At 40.2% G+C, this 22,924-nt stretch overlaps 1 protein-coding gene across 1 annotated transcript in view; it reads left to right on the top strand.

The window, feature by feature from the left end:
• Positions 1 to 22,924, top strand: part of LOC134531661 (DNA repair protein RAD50-like) — a 280,275-nt gene that overhangs the window by 115,882 nt on the left and 141,469 nt on the right. The window contains exons 16-17 of the mRNA XM_063367439.1: positions 6,076 to 6,164; positions 10,324 to 10,461. Of these exons, the coding sequence (XP_063223509.1) occupies positions 6,076 to 6,164; positions 10,324 to 10,461 (227 nt within the window). The remainder of the gene's footprint in view (positions 1 to 6,075; positions 6,165 to 10,323; positions 10,462 to 22,924) is intronic.

The raw sequence follows: 22,924 nt of genomic DNA, 5'->3' as shown, positions 1-22,924 counted from the left end.
AAATCTTGCTGGGAAAGAAAGTACAGTGATGTGGAAAGTCACATATGTGATTGGGGGGGGGGGGGGATGGTTTGTGGTTTGGAGTCATAGTAGTATTGAAATAAAAAAATTTATTTAAATTTGTTGCTTGTGTTTCAGCAATTTTCCAGTTTATTTCATTAATAATATTTGTAACATTTTTTTTTTATCATTCATGGCCAAGATATTAATTGTGCTTCACTGCAGAAAACCAAACAGCTGCAGGCGGTATTCATTTAGTCTGATAGTTGATCAACGAAGAACCAGGTACATGACCATATAGCGAAAAATACTAAAAAAAATCTGTTCTCTGAAAGTCTGGAAAGACACATCACATTCCAAGGTTCGTTCTGATTGGCTGGAGAGACAGCACCCAGCGAAAGTTCCGGTCAATTGCCGCGCAGTCATGTGCGTACGTGCTGTGTTTTCCCAGCAGTGCACTAACTTGAGGTGCCGATGAGGCACAACAGTCTGTGCGACCAGAGGGAGTACCGACGGTCGGCACCAACATGCTGGTCAGTGTGATTTGAACACCACCCCCCTTTTCCCCTCGTACGTGTTGCCACTCCGCGCGGCCTGCAGCGCAAGCATAACCTAATAACCACGGCTCGTGGCTGCGCAAGCGTGCGGCCGGACAAACGAGCCACAAGAGAATTTGTATCATGTGCATGCCCGTGCACCGCCCAGCCCTGTGTCCCAACTGTGTGGTTACACCATCTGCACCGGATTTGAACAGAGGAGCTAGCTCAAAGTCCCATCAGTTAAGTCCCCAAATTTGATCTTAAAAACCCTGGGAAAATTCTGCCACGCGACAATATTTCAAGTGTATCATGTATCTATCATAATGACACTATTTTGGTAAAGTAAGTATTATTGTACAAGTAAGTGTCTTTTTGTTGAAATTTGTACTATCTTTATGAATAAACAGAGTTCATAGAAATAAAAACAATGACAAGTAAATCTCTTGTTTTAAAAGAGAAATTGGCCAAAAAATAAATCCATAAATCTTGTCTCTAGTTAAACATTCTAAAAAAAGTAATATTTTACAAAGGTAAACCACTCATATTCAAAAGTAACAAAGCCAATATAAATCTTATAAATATGGTGGTTATATTCAACTGGAAAATCTAATATATATATACACACACACACACACACACACAATATTTTATTTTATACAGTGTTTGTTATAAACGTTGGGGACGAGAGTAGAACTAACTTGCTGACGTCATAGTTCAGTTTATACAGCACAGTAAAAACTGTGCTTATTAGTGACCGCAAACATTAACGCCCTAAAAGTTACAGCTTGAAAATAGTTTGATGTTATAAATGTTCACAATGTGTTTCAGCCATGCATGCGCCCACCTGTACTGCTTGCGTGCGTGACCAGTTTAATCACACACCCACTTGTTGTCTGTTTGCCTGCTCCCCTTCTTGCTAGGCTAAGACACTGGCAAAAAAAATTAATTGTGGCAATAACAAAAATCTTTCAAAAGTTATTGTTTTTTTTACCAGAAAATCGTCAGCTTTGAAATATGTTACGCCAAATATGTACCAGTCATTAGCGTATCTCCCGAACCACACATTGCAGTAACATTGTAAGCACCGATGCAACTTTTCATTTAAATAAGCCACTTATTTGCTACTAGACTGCTGACCAATGGACTTAAATAAAATTGTTTTGGGACTGCACACTCAAAAAATATACGGTCTTAAATTTGCATAGGCAAAATCAAAGTTATTTATCATGAATCACTTGCAAAAATTTGCAAAGTTCTTCTTTCAAGTCGTGTGCTGGCTCATATTTTGGAAGCTGGCTGGCTGATGGCGCTCTTATTATCCATCTCGGACCAGCACTTACTTACTTCATAGCAGTTCTCATGGTCATCACAGAGGCTGGATACCGGTTTCCTTCTTCCTATCGGCGCACCAATAGTCTGGACCGCCGTAGTGGTCGCCGCGCTGCAGCACCCTCGCAGATAGACACACACCAACTCATTGTCTCTTGCTGCAGACGACCGGAGGTAGTTTTCGCTTCACTACGCTGCAAGTGGCAGGCAATCCGTAATTGCCACCAGAAGAACGTTTACCCAAACAATTGGACGGTCTCCGGGTAACGGGTAACAAGTCAAGAATTCACTTTTTGCAGGAGAAACAAAAAACTCTTAGATAAAAAGTGAATTTAAATACTTAAATTTTTCTTGCATTATTCTTTTATTTACCAACATATTTACCAACATAGTTGCCAATGATTAAAAATGCATTACATATTCTAAGTATACTTAGAGTTTAAGTGACTTGTTGACTAAAAATCACCAAAATGTGACTTGTTACCTTTTACCTGGAGACCGTCCAATTATTAAGCATGATAAGAAATAATTTCTAAACCATGATAGTTAATTAAATTATTCTCAACAACAGACACCATATTTAAAAGATCCATTAAATTATTTTATGGAAAATTACTTAAAAATCTCAAAAGACTTTTATAATTGACTGTATAATTTTAATTTTAGTAAATTTGCAAACTTAACAAACAAGAACCAGTTCTATAGCCATACATAAAATACACGCCTGCAAAACTAACAGAAACAAAAGTTGCAAAAGTGAAAACTCAATATTATTTAATATAATATAAAAATGTCCAAAGCTTGAATTGTGTTAAATTTAAACAGAACTCCGATTTTGGTCTGTTAAAAAAAGGAAAGGTGGCAATGCATTGCCACACCACCCCTTAATATTCTGAAGAAGGGTAGGGTTTTTTTATTACAAGTTTATTGATTAGTTGGAGAACTTTATACAATAATTTGATTTTAGTTTAGTTTCATTTGTGTTTAGATATTTTATACAATTATCTTTTCTATAGCAGATTTTTTCCACCTTTAGAAATTGAGATATCTGTAAAGGGATTATAGGTACCGTGCATGGGTTTGAAAATTGTACTTGTAGTGCTGCGTAATGTTTCACTTACGAACAACGTGCAGGACTGCCATACCCACTCTTCTCCAGGACACGGAGTACGCTGACAAATTCTTTGTATAATTATGTGTGATATGCGGTTTCCTATTGATTAAATTTATTATTATCATTACTGAGAATAGTTTATTGAAAGGGAAGAAATGTGTGTATTAGTGGTCATGCGATTTTTGGGAAGTAGAGAGAGGCGACTTTTCTGTATTAAAAGCAGAATTGATTGGGCAAATGCATTGTGCTCTTTCACCTTGCCAAGTAACTCTTTAAGTGAAGTAATTTATTTCTCTGCATTTATACATCACTATATTATAATGTTATTGTTTTTTTCTCTTTTTTTTTTCGTGATTGACAGAAAAAGAAGAAGAAATGTAATAAATTAAAAATTTCTTTGGCCAGCAGGACTTGGAAACTTTGGTAAACACTTTGCTGAGGTCTTTAATAAATAAACAATGAACATATTATTTCTAAAAAAAGACGTCCTGTAATATGGGGAAAACCATGTTCAACTAGGACTGGAAAAGAAAATTATTTTAAGATAAAGTGAATAAGTGACATATTCCCTGAAACATATCTATTTGATTATGTACCCACTTTTCTTTTAGAATTAGAGGCCATTGCTGATATTGTATGTCATTTGCATTAAATATTGTAAACAGAAAATGTATGTGATAGCAATGTGAAGGTACTTAATATTTCTGTAACAACATACGACTAGGCAGATTGTCCGGAATAGTTCTATGAAAGAAAACTCCGCATCTCAGCGAACTGAGAAAATTTTCACTCGTTTGCATATTATTTTTTGGCAGATTATCATTAAATTCTAGTTGTTGCTGCACAAAATGTGAAACATGGAAATTATTTTAAATCCGAAGACACAGACAATTATCAAAGAAAATATTATGCAATATAGGTTTATTATAGTCTGATAGTTCATGGCTTTGTGGGAGCCCATGTGTCATTGTAGTTAGTGGAGGCAGGGCTGAAAGTTTATTAAAAGTTAAGTGTTTCATTTTATGTGATAGTAATTGCATAATAGAAGCAGTATTAAATGTCAGTTGTAATATTTATTTCTAGACAAATGGAAAATGTTAAAATAAAGATTAATACTATGTCTTGTACCCAGTGTTGGCTACTAATGTTCAAAACAGGAATTGGTACATTGGATTTGTTTTTTACACTGGAAAACAACATTTATGCATAACATTAGAAAAGGATTTAATATATTGAGAATTGCATTGATAAAATAAAAAAAAATTATTTAATAACTATTTTTCTACACTTTTTTTCAGTTAATATAAAAAATCAAAGAAACATAATTACAACAAATTACATTTATCGCAGATAGTATGTCTCCTGTGTTTATCTGTTTTCGTCTAACTTTGTTTTCTTTTTTTATCTAACTTATCTTAACCAATCTAATATAATGTTTATTTAATACATGTATTGCATTAGAATTTTTAAATTGTTGAAAAGTATTTTTATGCAATTTTTGGAATAATAGGAAACTGCAAATTTATTAAAACCCATACACAAGAAAAAATATGTCAAAATAATGTGAACATGTTCAATTGATAGTTTCGGTACCATGTAAAATATTTTCTTAGTTGAATGCACCTGTTCACATGAATTCAAACACTGGCAATGCTGTAAGTAGTTTTTTCACTTCTTCAGCTGTTAATTTCCATCATGAAGACATAGTGGTGTTACAACAAGGACCCCTTTGATTGGAGAGGCTTGTTTTATTTCCTGGAAATCTTTGACATCTATGACCTAATAGCCACATTCTAATAGACAATAATCCACAATAATTTGTAATGTATGTGTCATTTGATCTTACACCGAAGCATTTAGAAAAAACGAAATCATAACCATTGTTTTCATTAAAATCTATTTGTATCGCAACTTAGTTTCTCGTAATAGAATCACTCATAGAAATTTCATAATCTACAATACTTATATATTTACTGATTATAACCTTTTTGCGGCTCTTTCACACCTATTGGAAGTGTGCGATGTGACAGCCTTCATATTTATTTGAAAATATACTGGGTTCGTATTCAGGATTTTTGGGTTGTCCAACCTTTTGATTCCAATGAAATGAACACTGTATATTTTTGATGCTGTTGATTTTTACCTAAGTGAATCCCCTAGACTGAAAAAAAAAAATTAACCTGTATCCATTTTTAAATAGTAATTTTTTAAAATTTAATATTAAAATACAAGCTCATTACACTGTTCAATTTTTTTTTATCTTGAAATAAATGAATTAAGGTGAAAAATCTTTATCTGCAAGTTCACGTATTTATGTAAAAATTGTATAAAGGGATGTTACATCCATAAAAGTAAAAAATTGTTGTATTGTTTTAAATATTTTTTGAATAATTTTTTTAACAGATATGTTTGTTACAGCACGGAAATGTATGAAATCTCTTACTAATTTGCAGTTTGTTTTCACATGTCTCACGTTTACTATCTTAGCTAAATTAACTACGCATGAGTTTTAAGTAAAATATTTTATATCCGTGCTAGTAACATAATCTCCACATAACTCCACATTAACTTACTTCCTAATAGTGTATACATACTTTTTTAACTTAATCATTCTTTATAAGCGGTGTAGGCATACAGCATTCATCCACAAATTTCCTTTTCGTTCCTCTTCAGTTTTTCACTTTGGCAATGAAAAAAACAAAATATCTGGTTATGTGTTTCTGTAAGCATTACTGTACCCAACCACACAGAAATTTGTATAACCTTTTCACTTTTTATAACCATCCATATTGCTAATTGTTTTGACCATTTCCCCCTGAAGGCTGACGACTCACAGTGTCTCAACTCCTGCCGTCCTGCAGTTAGTTACCACGTTCACCGCCAGAGTAGCGTGCACGATGCCTATATAAATGTTACCTCAATTTCTATGAGAAATCACCTCCCAAAATATTTTGTGTGAGTTTCCAAACAACCTGCATTTGGAGTGTTGGTATTAGAACAGCTTTATAAAAATGCTTTTTCACATTGATATGTTGCTGTATGAACATTTAATCAATTGATTTTTAATGACTATGTGTTTTTTTTTTTTTACAGGAAATAAAGACTCCATATTTGACATGTGTGGCAGTGATGACTTGGAAACAACCTTGAAATCTCTTCAAAAAGAAATACAGGATCTTCAGGTTAACCCTTTTTCTTACTGCAAGTATTCATACTGAAGGTTATGAAATCTATTCTGCACATAATTCCCCTTTTAAGAAGTTCTTTATTGATGGGAATTATGCAACTAACATGTGTACATAATATATTTTAACACTTTTAGGCAGTTGTCCTCATAACTGATAAGACAAAATTTCTTGAGAAACGTTTTGAAGCTTAGCTTGAACCCCAACATTGGGTAGTTGCATTTTTATGTTAAGCTTATTAGTATGTGCTGGAAAAATCTTGCTATAGATGCCAAACATTTTTTTTGGTAATTTACACTTTAAATGCTATTTAGCTATTTTTCTAAAATAATTTTTTTTTTCAGCTAAATTAGTTTAAAATTTCAATAATTTGTAAAATATCCTGTATATGTAAAGTACCACAGAGGCTACACTTTTTTAATTTTGTTTTCAAAATGATTGTACAATTGTATTGTTTAACCTGGTCTTGTATATTTACATGACCTGACTCACCTTTTTTTTAACTTTGCAGATCCAGTATTTTTGCATTTTATTCTCTGAATTAAGCCTGCAAATTAGTGTTTGCTGTCATATTGCAGTACTGTACCAATTTTTTAAGTAAAAACTGCATAATTATTTTTGATATGTTTATCTGGAAAGCTATGAGAAAATTGTACTAAAATGAAATAGTGTTATTTGTAGGTATTTGTATTTATGAATATTCAGGTTTCAAACATTTAAAATATGGTTATTATGTTTTAAACAAGTTGCATTAAAAATGCTAATTTCACAATAATACATGCTAGTTTATAAAATAATAAATGCTAGTTTATAAAATAATATATGTTCATTTATAAAATAATGGGTGTTAATTTTGGGGAAAAAAAGATGGTTATTTTTCAAGCTCATGGTTAACACTTTATCTAAGACCGTTCCTATGGATTTTTTGCTACGTAAGCACATCCAATAATTTTTCCTGCAAATATACGTTACATGCTATTTGCTACTTGTAAACCACCAGGCAGGTATTAGAGATAAATTAAGTCACTCTGTAGAAATTAATTTAGTGTTTTTCCAGAACTGGCAATTAATAAATTTTAACTAATGTTTGTTTCTTATAGTTTTATAAGTTGTTAAAATGTTTCTTGGTAAAAACCTAACATCAACGAAACTAAAAATCCAATGTGGCTGGTCAAGCCAAGCCTTAATAGTTTTTTACTGCATTATGTAATTGTTTTAGAAATGTGATTATAGGTATTTCAGTAAAGGCAGTTATGAAATGCTAAATAAGTACTTACCATGCCTTCATTGAAGAATATTATACACACACAATTTTGTTTTATTTTTTGTTGTGTGTGTGTGTGTGTGTGTGTGTGTGTGTGTGTGTGTGTGTGTGTGTGTGTGTGTGTGTGTGTGTGTGTTGATGTTGGTGTTGGTGTTGGAATCGGAAGGGGAGTGCGAAAGGGGAATAACAATTAAATTAGTATCAGACAACTATAAGACTCTTTGCATGTTTTTAGTTGCCAAAGTTTTACAATTGTGAACATCCATTATGTACTTTATTATTGTTCAAGTAAAAGCAACTTTAAGCCAGGGCATCATTATAGCTTGATGAAATGTGTAATGTTCAGCGGGTAAGGAAAAGTTCAATGCAAAATTATTAATTTTTTTTTAAATCAAATCAGCAGCAATCAATTTATCAAATGGCAGCAGCAGTGCTGTTAATCATGTTTGCATTATACAGTAGAGCACTCCTCAATCGTAATTCCCACAAACGGAACTCCCGATATCCGGAACTAATTTTCCAAAAAATATTAAAATATTACAAAACATTTCCAAAACATTTCCGCACTGGAACGAGGCGTTTTTGCTTTTGCCTGACTGTACATGTCTTGCAGGCGCACGCGTGCACGTCTGTCAGAGAGCTAATTATAGCCAGTCTTTCCCGCACATTGCGTAAATACACTGCTGGTTTTTGCGTCAGACGTGAATTACTATAAAGATGTTTATGCTATAAGTAGTTTTATTTTTTCACTATGTCAAGTAAACGGAAAATTCCGGCCAGCCCGAGAGTATGTACACCAACTCCCACTACACACGCTGACACACATGATAGCGAGTAACATTTACTTCCAACGTGTGTTGCTTTCAGTTTGTAGACAATAATTTAGTGTACAAATATGTATTATGTACATATTTATACGTTAATATATGGTTAAACAGTCTACATTTACCTGTATATCTCTATCTCTGTGTTTTTAAACAAGATGCTTGAAGTGTTATTCTTGTGTATGTGAAATGTAAACTGTGCGTGGCAGTGACTATACACTCTCCAGGAAGTGTGAATCACAGCACGTCAACACAGAAGTAACACAACACTGCAGCTGTAGTCGTACTACCTCCCCCGAACCCTCTTCATTGTCCTCTTCGCTCACGCACGCACCCACCCACAGAGATAAGAAACACGTGCCTGCCAGCTTGCTTGAATGAAGGTCATTCAACCGGCCCGGAGGCCGGCCCTACCGCAACTCCCCTTACCCGGAATTTTCCCATAACCGGAATAGACCTCCCCCCAAATATTCTGGTTGAGGGCTGCTCTACTGTAGTAGTATACTTGCATACTAATACACTTTCATCCTTGCATACTCGCAGCCTCACATTGTTGCTCACTCTCATACTTGCTCACTTGCATACTTGCTCACTCACATACTTACTTGCATACTTCCACACTCTAATACTTACACATTCATGTACCCTTGTATACCTGTACATTCTCGCCTGTATGCTTGTATATGTGCATACTTGTACATGTTAATGTCAACCGGGGCTTTGCCCCACAAGCCTTTTACGACTCAGCTCTCTTTCCAGTCCTTAGCCGTCCTTCCGGGCTTGTTGTATATGCTACAAGAGGGCGCCGTAGGAGCAGTCCCGTCCCGTAAATTTAAACAATAATATTGTAAACTTTTTTTTTTTGCTCAAGTGTGTGTTTAGTTGTTTGATGTAAAGTGTCATGATTTATTGTTTTAAGTAATTTATGTTCTTTCACAAAGACTTTGCTGGGCAATCCCGAGCGGAACCAAACTTGTTACGAACCTGGCTCAATTTTATAATGTAAAATAATAAATCACTGTTTGTTTTTTGATTACGAGAGCTTGGGGGGACGTGCCTTATTTTTTACAACTGCTTTGTTTATTTATCTCAAACAACCTATGGCACGTAAACAAATAATTATAACAGTAGCTTTTTCCGGCACGAAGACGCCATGATGCCTTGGAGAGCGAGTCCTTCCAGCCCAGTCTGTCTTCACCACTGGCCGAGGTAGGGCGCGCCAGCACCCCGGGGACTTCATCCGTCGCCATCATTGACTAAATAATTCTCTTCTAGTAATTTAATAATCCAAATTGTTTTCTTACTGTCCTTGAAGCCTGCTTCAGGCGGCAGACTGTTTAGATAAATATTTGCGTAGGTACTCTCGACGAGACATTGAAATCAACTGACGCGTAACTATGTATGACTATGAGGGTGGTCTGTACCTCACCGTGACTTGTGCCATAGGGCTGGGGCGGGCTCCAAATTTGTAGTCTTCAATTAAACACGTGTTGTGGAACCTATTGTTATTTCATGGCCACGTGTCGACCATCTACACTTAAGCAGGTGTATGGTACGCCTAAAGAGCCCATTGTAACATATTATGCTTATCGTATTCTTGACGCTGAGAGCGGGCCAGTTCCTGGTAAGGTAGCTCACATTCAGAGGGGTGGAATCTTGCTCCCACGCGGGCAACGTCCATGCCCTGGGAGGAGTCTCAGCCGGGTCTGTGTGGCGCCCACTTAACAACTTGTTGAGTCATATCCACCCTCCGAGCTTACAACAATTGGCTTTCCCACTGTGGGGCTAATTTACAGTAATAGGCCACCTTACAACAATGTGTTTCAAATATTTTGTGTAACCTACAAATTTTCTATCATCTGGGAAGTTTCATGGCAATCACACACTTTTTAAATGCCATTATTTATTTAAAAACAACTACTTATACTTAACTCAAGGATGTGTATTTTTAAAATTGACTTAAGCATTTTCACTGTTCACGGCAGAGCAGAAGCTGCAATTGATATTGGTAATGTTATTTTTTTGTGGGTTCGTGTGTAGTGTACATTGGTGTTTGATGATTGTTCAGGATGAGAAAGGCGTCCTGTCGTCCTCGGAGGCGATGTACAGACACTACATTGACAAGATGCAGCAGAACAAGCCTTGCTGTCCCCTCTGTCACCGGGGTTTCCAGGAACAAGCCAGTGTGGAGGAGCTGATTGGTGAAGTGAGCATTTCTGGCTTTACCTAGCAGCTTTGCCGTGCTTCACTCTGATTTCATTCTCAGTAGGGGGAGCACGCCGGTTCTGGGACAGTGTCAACAAAGCGACAGGTGCACCTGCACCTGTCGTGCACCTGTTGTGCACCTGTCGTGAACAGGTGCAGGTGTGACAGGTGTTTTTTCGACAGGTGTTTTTTCGACAGGTGTTTTTTGACAGGTGCATGTGTGACAGGTGCATGTGTGACAGGTGCATGTGTGACAGGTGTTTTTCCTGACAGGTGCTTGTCTGGGTTGGTGACGTCACGTGGAGGGTGGTTGGATGTATTGATCGTGAGCCAACTTCGGTAGGATCGATATATCTCGTCGGGTAACTTCGGGCGTGTTCGTTGCGGAGGGGGAGGTGGAGGGTGTGTGTGTATGTTTCTAAATGAGGGGGCTAGGTAGCGCTAGTGTCGCGCCCCGGAATTATTTTTACAAGTATAAAAATGTGAGGGGTGGCGACGGTTGGATTCGAACCTTCGTTTCTGGATCGTTAGTCCGTCATGCTAACCACAGGACCACGAGACCTGTGACGCCCCTCGTGCCTCAAAGTTGAATTATTTTAAATTAATTAAAAAAAGAGCCGTGGAAACTGCTGGGTAAGAAAAATGAGACAATTAAGTTATTGACCAGAGGTGGCACGAGGTGGAGAACAAGATAATTTGGAACTCCCTGACACAAGCAACTGGGGAGCTGGTGGATCTTTTAAGGGAACAAGGTATATCATAAATAAATTAACACTACACAAGTAGCTTGGTCTATAGGTTCCCTGTTTTATTATTAAGGAATTTTGTGTTCGTATTATTCAAACCTGACAATAAAATTCTTAGTAAATAACAAAGTTAAAAGGGGGCGCCCCAGGAGTAATTAAAACAGTACATGTTACACCTTAGCAAAAATTATTACATAATTAAAATTTAAAAATTGCACCAAATTTGAATGTCCCAACAATTACATCGCTGATTAGTTTTGTTGATTCTACATATTCTTGAGGAAAGCACTGTTCGCTGGTAGGCTATTCATTTGATTTATGTAGTTCGTAGCTAGAAAGTGGGGGGGGGGGGGGGATGTTGATTTCACATTACCACCCGGGTCTTCAAAAAATAACGTCGGGTCGCGGAAACCTCTCTTCTAACGTGACCCGCAGTGGAGGTGCAGGACCACGAGCTGGGAGCGATTTCTCTCTCCAGCACTTCGACCCTGTCAACCAGGGTGTAGAGTTCGGAGCTCACTAGGTGTCTCGCGCCATCAGGATGCCGCGGACCGAGAAATCAGGATGCGCGGACGAAACCGGAATTTTTAGAATTAAATAAGAAGAAATAAAAATTTAACTACGCATGACTTTTCTAAAAACTACCTCTGCCTGGCTACTGTACAAACGGGATCACATCCCTTAAGCAAACTGACTACATTCTCGTGCACGCGAAAATCACCGTTCCCGCAAAAAGCCTCTTAGCGCAGAGGACGTAGGTGAGACGAGGTCAGTAGCCGAGGTCAGAGGGCTGAGTGCCCCGCAATCGGCCAAAACCCCTAATTAAATCGGGCGGTAAGGCCCCGGGTCAAAGGAGGGGGTAGGTTCGGTTCTAAGCCGAAAATTTCCGAAGGAGTCCGAGGCGGTCGTGGCAACAACACGACATGCGCGCTCTCTACCGGACCGAAACGAAAACAAAGAACAATCGACTTCTCCGGGCCGCGAGAGGAAAGCATAGTGCCTTATGGCACCGCGACGCTGCCTTCTAGCGGCGTAAGGGGGAACTACTTGAGGTGGTGAGCAGACTTGCCACCAGGTGTCATGAGGGTAAGCTCTGCACGCTGGCGACCAGGCCCGCGGTTACTTTTTTTTGCCGCTAGATGTCAGGGATGTGTCTGTCGGACCCGGGAGAAGGTTTTTGCATCAGGTCATCGTCCCGTCCGGTCACTGCTCTTAGCTTAAATTCTCAGAACTAAAGTGAGGAGGAGAGAGAGGAAGGGGGGGCAGAAATAGCCACTAAGGTGGGAACGCAGCTCCACTGGAGACTGCTTCGTGACGAGACATGCTTTTCTCAGCAGGCCTCTACAAGGTAGCAGCTTGCAGCCCAGGAGCTGCTCAAAGCAGTTTTGGTCATGCAGGGAATTAAAATTACAAACTCGGGGCGTGACTGCAGGCGAGAGAAATTTCAACCGGGCTGACCATGTCCACATTAGACAGCAAAATATCAGATTGGCCCCCTGGGAAGGGGCTTCGGTCCACTGGCACCAAGTTTAAATCGGTGGCGTACACCGGCCTAACAAAAAGTAAATCACCCCCATTAACCACCAGACAAATTAAAAAAATGGAAACCCCAAAAAAAAATTTAAAATTATAGAATAAATTAAAAAAGTGACGAAATGCCTAATTTCCGGCACATACTCCCCCGCTTGAATGCGGAGCATATAGGGAAGAAAAAAAAACAACACTTACACTGCTCAGTAAAACTAGTACCAGGTTCGCCTGTATCCTACTACTTATATTCTAACACCTTTGAGACGCGTCCGCCTCTCAGGCACAACATATCGATAACCCTTAAACAAACTTATTAACTAAGAGCTTATTAACTAAGTGGCCACTTAAAACTAATACAACGTAAAGCTAGCATTCTTATTTCTAGTACCATGGATTTTTAAGACCTCGAGGATTTCTGGCATGCCTAATATTAGAGAGTCCCCTATGTTAGGGTAAAGAAATTAAACACATCTACTTTAAGTCAGCCTGTGTTTTCTTTAGATGGGAGATGTGCGCTCTGGTCACGAATTCTCCTGAACTGGGGTCAGCTAGGCTAACCGTCACTGGCGTTAAAAATCGCTGTATTTGAAAAGGACCTCTCCAGCGGTACGCCAGCTTGGCGGAAAACTTATCCACTGCCTTGCTGAGTGGGTGTGCCTTACAAAGCACAAAATCGCCTACCCTGTAAGGGTTAGGAGATCGGTTTTCGTTGTATTTCTTTTTTCTGCTCTCATGAGCCAGGTTGAGATTTTTACGAGCTCGTCTCCAAATCTCCCTGATGTCTCTCGGATCATCGGGCAATAGGTCATTCAAAGACCAAAGATTTGAAAGAGGGGTATTAGGTCGGTAAGTGAACATGAGTTCGAAAGGAGTACTTTTGTGTCCTTCATGATGTGCATAATTAAAGGCCATTTGCAGCCACACCAAATTCGAATCCCATTTATCCTGCTCCTGCGCATGGTAAGCTATTAGAGCAGACCGGAGATTGCGGTTGAATCTCTCAACATGCGAGGGCTGTGGATAATAAGGCGAGGTTGTGACGTGCAGAATGCCATGCGAGAAGCACATGTTCTTAAAAATCCTAGCCGTGAACTGGGTTGCATTATCTGACACTACTATAGACGGGACTCCCGACGTCTTGAAGATCTGATTACGTAGCGCAGATACAGTGTTTTCTGCGGTGGCTTTTCGCATGGGGATGAGCCAGACAAATTTTGTGAAGGCGTCAATACACACCAGCAGCATAGTGTTTCCTGTCTTTGAGCGCGGGAAAGGTCCGACAAAGTCTATAAACATCTTTTGCATGGGGCGCTCGGCCACATCTGAAGTTAAATAACCGAAACGAGTATTCTGCGCTGGCTTACTCAGCGCACAGATTTTGCATAGTTTAACCTGCTCGGTGATGTCCTTGTGCATGCCGTCCCACACGAAATGACGTCGGATAGCCTGAATGGTCTTATATATACCGAGGTGTGCGCCCACCGGCGAGGTGTGATAATAATGGAAAATCATATTACGCAGATTTTGTGGGAGCAAAATTTTGTATGTTTTTGATTGGGGGGTGCGTTTTTGCAACAGCCCCTTAGACATCCTAAAGTATTTTGGCACCGTTCCTAAATTAAAAAGTTTAATAATACTGGAAATGTGGGGATCAGCTTCCTGCTGGCTCTGTAAATCCTGAAATGCCAACGGAAACTCTGTCAATAGGGCTTGACATAAGATTGGTGTTCCTTCGGGCGGAGCCTGAGTTGGACTTTCGAACATGCGCGACAGTGTGTCCGCTACTATGTTCTGTGTGCCACGAATGTGTTGGATTTTGAACTTTAAAGAGGAAATTTTTGCAATCCATCGCCCGAGTTTCCCTAATTGTTTCGGGTGTGCCAAAAGCCAGGCTAATGCCTGATTATCTGTCTCTAACAGGAATTCCCTGTGTTCTATAAATTGGCGGAATTTGTCGATGCCAAATACCACGGCGAGGCATTCTAATTCGTAGATCGAGGAGGCTTTCCTCTCGGCGTGGGTAAGTGTCCGCGACGCAAACGCAATGGGCTGTCTGCAGCCTTCGACTTCCTGTGACAGTACTGCGCCTATAGCCACACTGGACGCATCAGTCTGTAAAATGAAAGGTTTGGTGAAGTCTGCCATGCGGAGTACAGGCGGGGAAGAAATCGCCTGTTTCAGGAAATTAAAAGCTTTTTCTTGTTCCGGACCCCATGTGAAAGGTGTGTTTTTCTTACGCAACGTATTTAGTGGTGCTGCGTGCTCAGCGAAATTAGGAATATATTTTGAGTAAAAATTTGCCATACCAATAAAACGTGAAATACCCTTAGGGTTTGTGGGAGGCGGAAAATCACGAATAGCTTGAGTACGTGAAGGATCAATGGTGACTCCCTTGCTAGAAACCAGGTGTCCTAGAAAAGACAGTTCTTGGACTGCAAACTTAACCTTTTTTGTGTTGACAGTTAACCCTGCTTTACGAAATCTACTTAGGACTTCCTCTAAATGTTTGATGTGTTCTTCAAATGTTTCTGAATATACGACGACATCGTCTAGGTAGTTGTACACTGTTTTGAATTTTAGATCTCCTAGTATCTGATCCAGGAGTCGAGTTAGTACTTGGGCTCCCGTGGCAAGTCCGAAAGGTACTACTGTGTATTGGTACAAGTTCCAAGGGGCACAGAAGGCTGTGATGGGTTTTGAATCCGCAGTAAGGGGAATTTGGTGGTAGGCAGAATTTAGATCAAACACACTAAAATATTTGGCTTTACTGAACCAATGAAAAGCAGTGTTTAGGTCTGGCAAAGGTATGTTTTGTATCACTATTTTCTCATTAACTTTTCTATAATCAATTACACATCGTTGTTGATCCTTGCCCTTAGGCACCAGGAAAGCTGGGGAACTGTAGGCGGAGGTCGAGGGTTCGATTACCCCTTTTTCCAAAAGCTCCTGAACATGATTGCGCATCGTCTGCATCTTAGGGCCTAAAAATTGATAAGGGTGAGATTTCACTGGTATTTTATCCGCTAACTCAATTTGGTACTCGACTAATTTTGTGCGACCTAATTTACTAGTCAAGACATCTGGAAAAGTTCTGCATAATTTATCAATGGCGGCCCGCTGCTGTGTATTAAGGTGCTCGTGTGAAGTGGTGTTACCCTGATCCAAGATGGCTGCCGTTGGCTCGGCCGGAGCTGAAACTATTTGTTCAGGGGTCCCACAAGGAATAGGATTACCCATGTTGAATTTGAAAACGAAATTCTTCGCCTGAAGATTAATGATTAGACCTGTCTTGGCAATGAAATCAGACCCGTAGATTAGGTCTGTGGCAAGTTGATCAGACACCAAAAATGGGAAATTCCATGAATATAAATCAATCTTCACCTTGATCACAACTGCTAACGTAATATTTAATGGCTGCTCTGAAGCTGTGAAACATTGTAACTTAGTGGTCTCAGTCTTTAGAATTAATTTGCTCTGTTTTAACTTGTTAAATAACTGCCCAGAAATCAGGCTGCGCGCTGATCCTGTATCAATTAGTCCCGGTACAGTGTGTTCGCCAATCGTTGTTACTGCATACGGAATTACTGTAGGAATATTACCAAAAATTTGGTGGCACTTTCTCTTGCCCTTATTTGTAGGATCAACACACGTTTTACATGAGTACGTGTGCGTTGAATTACCATATCCCTTATTTTTGTTATTTCTCCTGCTATTGTGCTTTCTTTCTTTATGTTTGTGACCTCGCTTGTTACTTTTATTCCTGGACTCCTTGTTGTTAGGATTATTGTTTTTGTGTAATGGTGTTTCTTGTGTACTGCCATTACTTGGCGCAAGTTGAACTTCCCACTTATAAGAAAAATTTTTAACACTTGAATTTTTCGGTGGCCCTGAATAAGGTTGTTCAGGCCACCGCGTTATGCGTTTTTTGGAGTGTCGCCATTTTGTTTGTTGTTTTTGTGGTAACACTGGGCCAGGGAATGCCCGTCTCTTTTACAGAAAGTACAATGTGCATTTTGTTGATATCTCCCTTGTGGCCTTGAAGAGAAAAATGTATTGCCCTGATGTTTCTGTGCTGCATTCTTATGTTGCGAATTACTGCGCTCCGTTCCCGCGCTGCTACCTTGTTGACTAGCGAATGTGGCTTGTTTATTTCGCTGAAAATCAGCGTATTCTATGTTTGTGGCGTGTACGCAAAGTTTGTCAAGCTCAGCATAATTTTGGGGGCGTGCCTGGAACACTGAGCGCGAGCGCTCCGCTGGGTTCAAACCGTCTAGAATCGTACTCACGACCTCTCTCTCGGAAACCTTTAGCCTGAGTACCTGGTTGGCTTCGCGTATGTCAGCCACGTAATTTGGCAAGGCTTCATTACGCTGCTGCAGTCGGTTAAACCACTCCAACCGGATGTTTGTGAGTAGCCTACTCGGTATACAAAAATTTAACACGTCTTCATGAAACTCGTCGAAAGTGAGGTCATTCTCAATGGCTGCCATGATCCTCTCACTTAGGGGAGCTTGGGTGTACGGGTAAACAATTTCAAAAATTTGTTTGTCGGGAATCCCTCCCTTTTGTCGTAGCTTTAACAAGACTCGAAGGAAATCAATCAGTTTGTGTGCGTCCAGACCCGACGCCTCTGGCAATTCCTTGAGTAGCCTTTCTACAGGATGGGTGATTTTTCCATAGAAACTGTAGCCAGTTTCTGGGGCTGTCGTGCTCCGCAATACTGAGTCGTGGGGCTGAGCCGCGGCTCCTGCCGGCTGAGGTGAAGGCTGGTGTGACACCGGGTGCGACTGAGTCTGTTCCCGAGTCGCACCCAAGGGGCTGATTTGTGGTGGAGTGAGCTGGGGCGTTGTGAGTGGCGGCTGCAGAATACCAGCACTCGGAAGTGGGGTGGTTTGCCATGAAGGAAACTGTGGCTGAAATTGAGCATAAGGGTTAAAATAGCCCTGAGCGATCGGATACGGGAAAAACATGTTTGGTGGGTATGGTTGCGTCATTTGGTGTGCCAAGGTTGGTAATCCCTGTGAAAATGTCACGCTAGTGACGGGGTGGGTTGTCACATGACTCGTTGTAATGTTTGTCGCCGCTGTCGTCGACTGCACAAGCGGCTCTGAATGAGTGGTAGATACGTGTATCGGTTGGTTTGGAAGCGACGTTAGTGGCTGTGAGTCAGGGGCTGCGTCTGGTAATCTGCTCGTTTCCGTCTCCTGTCTGTTTACCGTCGCCCGTACTTCTGATTGTCGCGTGTCGGGTTGCTCTACTCCCAGGGGCAAGCTAGGAGCGTCCCCTTCCGGGAAGGCGGGACAATCGATGCCTAAAGCCTGTGCCCCAGCCACATAATGCTGACTGCGTCGTGTGTCTTCCAAAACGGCTGCTCTCGCCGCCAATTTTGAATGGAAACCTGCCGTCTGTTGCAAACATCGTTCTACCTCTTTTATATAAATTCCATGGAGAAGGTCTGCCGAAAGCTGTTTCAGGTTTTGCAAACGTCGGGTAACATGTTTTAGCCTGACTATATGTCGCTCGACATTGGGTAAATTTTCCTCCACATCTAGATAGCTTACGAAAGCCGATATATCATAAAACTTGGCGCAAGCCAGGTTGAATTCTTCAGTTACATCTAAATCCAAATTCGCTACACTAGTGGGCACACCATCATGAAGGGCGGCCCTGAGCCTCTTCCTGAGGACTTGGACATTGCCACTGGAGGGCAAATTGCGTAGCTGTAACTCATAGGTCAGCTCATCTGACAGCAATAACTCCGGCTTAAACATACTGCTCGGACGTAAATTACTGCTAATTAAAACAAAAATTTAACACACATGTACGATTCAAACGTACACCATAAATACTCCTCTCTTAACAACTATCTTAATTTTAAATACCTCCTAAGGCTTCCTATATTAATATAAACTACCAACTAACCCCAATGCGCGGGGAGTAAGTCACACTTTCAAGGTGGGGGGGTATGTGCCCAAACTTATTTGCGTAAAGAGTCGCCGTACTACTCAGACAACTGCGCGAACGTCCCCTGTCAGGTTGACCTGCACCACCTGTATATGTCCACAAGGGGATTGACCTGCCGCTCGCAAGGTCGTCTCCCACGATGGACAAGGGAGAGGGGTGTGCGGGAGGAACAGGGCCGTGTCGTCGCCCTCAGATAACGGGCGTGTCGCTGGCTCAAGCGGGGTGATGGGGAGGGGGGGGGGACGCCAGCTGAGGCGAGAGATAAGACACGTCTCGCTGCCGGCCTGCTAGCGGACCGCACGCCGCGACTTCTTGCGCCGCGCGCAGACTAAGTCCACACGGGCCTTTAAAACTCAATCATAACTTTAAAATAGAAAAGCAATATAACTACCGGGTGTACCAGCGATCAGTTCACAATGTTATTATTACAAACTTGCTATCACAAAATTTAATTAATTTTTTTTTTATATATATATATATATTTTATTTATTTTTTTTTTTAGGTATGCCTACTCGATTTGGGTATGCCTATAGACCAAACCATGCTCTGCTACCAATTGTGACGCCCCTCGTGCCTCAAAGTTGAATTATTTTAAATTAATTAAAAAAAGAGCCGTGGAAACTGCTGGGTAAGAAAAATGAGACAATTAAGTTATTGACCAGAGGTGGCACGAGGTGGAGAACAAGATAATTTGGAACTCCCTGACACAAGCAACTGGGGAGCTGGTGGATCTTTTAAGGGAACAAGGTATATCATAAATAAATTAACACTACACAAGTAGCTTGGTCTATAGGTTCCCTGTTTTATTATTAAGGAATATTGTGTTCGTATTATTCAAACCTGACAATAAAATTCTTAGTAAATAACAAAGTTAAAAGGGGGCGCCCCAGGAGTAATTAAAACAGTACATGTTACACCTTAGCAAAAATTATTACATAATTAAAATTTAAAAATTGCACCAAATTTGAATGTCCCAACAATTACATCGCTGATTAGTTTTGTTGATTCTACATATTCTTGAGGAAAGCACTGTTCGCTGGTAGGCTATTCATTTGATTTATGTAGTTCGTAGCTAGAAAGTGGGGGGGGGGGATGTTGATTTCACATTACCACCCGGGTCTTCAAAAAATAACGTCGGGTCGCGGAAACCTCTCTTCTAACGTGACCCGCAGTGGAGGTGCAGGACCACGAGCTGGGAGCGATTTCTCTCTCCAGCACTTCGACCCTGTCAACCAGGGTGTAGAGTTCGGAGCTCACTAGGTGTCTCGCGCCATCAGGATGCCGCGGACCGAGAAATCAGGATGCGTGGACGAAACCGGAATTTTTAGAATTAAATAAGAAGAAATAAAAATTTAACTACGCATGACTTTTCTAAAAACTACCTCTGCCTGGCTACTGTACAAACGGGATCACATCCCTTAAGCAAACTGACTACATTCTCGTGCACGCGAAAATCACCGTTCCCGCAAAAAGCCTCTTAGCGCAGAGGACGTAGGTGAGACGAGGTCAGTAGCCGAGGTCAGAGGGCTGAGTGCCCCGCAATCGGCCAAAACCCCTAATTAAATCGGGCGGTAAGGCCCCGGGTCAAAGGAGGGGGTAGGTTCGGTTCTAAGCCGAAAATTTCCGAAGGAGTCCGAGGCGGTCGTGGCAACAACACGACATGCGCGCTCTCTACCGGACCGAAACGAAAACAAAGAACAATCGACTTCTCCGGGCCGCGAGAGGAAAGCATAGTGCCTTATGGCACCGCGACGCTGCCTTCTAGCGGCGTAAGGGGGAACTACTTGAGGTGGTGAGCAGACTTGCCACCAGGTGTCATGAGGGTAAGCTCTGCACGCTGGCGACCAGGCCCGCGGTTACTTTTTTTTGCCGCTAGATGTCAGGGATGTGTCTGTCGGACCCGGGAGAAGGTTTTTGCATCAGGTCATCGTCCCGTCCGGTCACTGCTCTTAGCTTAAATTCTCAGAACTAAAGTGAGGAGGAGAGAGAGGAAGGGGGGGCAGAAATAGCCACTAAGGTGGGAACGCAGCTCCACTGGAGACTGCTTCGTGACGAGACATGCTTTTCTCAGCAGGCCTCTACAAGGTAGCAGCTTGCAGCCCAGGAGCTGCTCAAAGCAGTTTTGGTCATGCAGGGAATTAAAATTACAAACTCGGGGCGTGACTGCAGGCGAGAGAAATTTCAACCGGGCTGACCATGTCCACATTAGACAGCAAAATATCAGATTGGCCCCCTGGGAAGGGGCTTCGGTCCACTGGCACCAAGTTTAAATCGGTGGCGTACACCGGCCTAACAAAAAGTAAATCACCCCCATTAACCACCAGACAAATTAAAAAAATGGAAACCCCAAAAAAAAATTTAAAATTATAGAATAAATTAAAAAAGTGACGAAATGCCTAATTTCCGGCACAGACCATATTGGAGAAAATAATTTCAGATGTTGTATATATATGCTTATAAAATATTTATTTTTTTAAAAGAGAAGGTATATATATTTTTTATACTGCAAATTTAAAAACGGGCGGCCGCCATGTTTATTTTTTTTATAGTGTTAAGCGGTAAATTTAAACGAGGCGCATCGGCTGCTATGCGGCCGCCATGTTTATTTTTTTATAGTGCTAGTCGGCCAATTTAAACGGCGGGAAATTTAAAAAATAAAAAATGTATAGTGTCGGCTGCTAGTCTGCCGCCATGTTTTATTTTTTTTATAGTGCTAAGCAGCAAATTTTAAAAAAACGGGCCGGCCGCCATGTTTATTTCAACAGTTGAAAAAAAAATTATAATTTCGACTGCTAGGAAGTAACCAGAACAGCCAACTTTGGAAAAAAAAATTAAATAATACTATATATATATATATATGTATGACAATCGATTGCTGAAAGTCGCCATCTTGTAGTACAGCATACCAGGCCGCCGTCTTGTAGCATAGCACACCAGGCCGCCATCATCTTGTAGCACAGCATACCAGGCCGCCATCTTTTTTTTTCTTCCCCATTTATAGTCATTGTTTTTGTTTTTTTGCATTTCTCTCAAGTTTGAATATAAAAGAAAGTATTATTTCGTCAGCCACTACTCTATGACTATAGTAGTAGTAGTAGTAGTAGTAGTAGTAGTAGTAGTAGTAGTAGTAGTAGTAGTAGTAGTAGTAGTAGTAGTAGTAGATGCCAAATTTTGAAGGAAAAAAACACACTGAAGTGTAGCCATATTTTCTTATAGTACTAGACCAGTATAGTCATAGTATGCTTAATTTGGTGTGTAGCATGTCTGTCTATAATAATAATAAATAAAAAAAAGCTATAGGCATTACTTATGTTTATAGCGTGTTATGATAAAAAAAATTATTATACTTTACGTATTTCAGCGAATTCAAACACATTTGTTGTGTTAAAGACATAATGTTCTCTCGTAGTGTGTGTATTGTGGAAATGAAACATATATACAGTAGTATTAATTACTTAAAAAAAAAGAATATTATTTATAATATATATATATATCACCAAATTTTATTTTTAAAAAAAAAGTATGCTTATTACGTCACTTGTCATTTAAAAGAAAAGGTATTGTGCATTTATAGGCATTATATATTTAAAAAAAAAAAATTAAAATATATGTTTTCCCAAGGGGTGTTGGAGCCGCGCAGACGACGACGATGGCGCGTACTCCCAATGGCCCTTTCGTTCGTCCCCCCCAGTGTAAATTAAATAATGACTCAGACAGCCAGGTGTCCGCATAGGGGACGCCGCTCGCAGAGGGGTGCCGGCTGCAACCGAAGACCGCTTCGAACCCTTCTCCCCCAGTGTAATTTTTTTAATTAAATAATGACTCATACACTGGCAGCTGTCCGCTCGCAGAGGGGTGGCGACCGCCGCAGCCGAAGAGAGTTTAAATGTATATTCTTCCAAAGTTAAAATATATATATTTTTTTCCCCAACACTTAAAAAAAAATATTACGTCTATCTGGTGTGTTAGTTACCTGTACCTGCCATTTGATTAATACCAGGTAAAAGTAACTTGTAATAATAATAATAATAATATTATTTTTGCCATAGTCTCGTTAACGTAAATGTTTCTGTTCAACTATAATGTATGTATGTATATATTATTTTTTCACACAGCAGTTATTTTTTTTTTTACGAGTAGCGCATTGCTACAAAAATTATATTAAATAGTACGTTTATTTTTCCAAACAAAAACAGAGTTTTAAACATTAACAGCAGTCTACC

The sequence above is a fragment of the Bacillus rossius genome, chromosome 5 (genome assembly GCF_032445375.1).
Source record: "Bacillus rossius redtenbacheri isolate Brsri chromosome 5, Brsri_v3, whole genome shotgun sequence".
In the NCBI taxonomy this organism is placed as follows: Eukaryota; Metazoa; Arthropoda; class Insecta; order Phasmatodea; family Bacillidae; genus Bacillus; species Bacillus rossius.
This window is presented reverse-complemented; position numbering and strand designations above follow the sequence as displayed.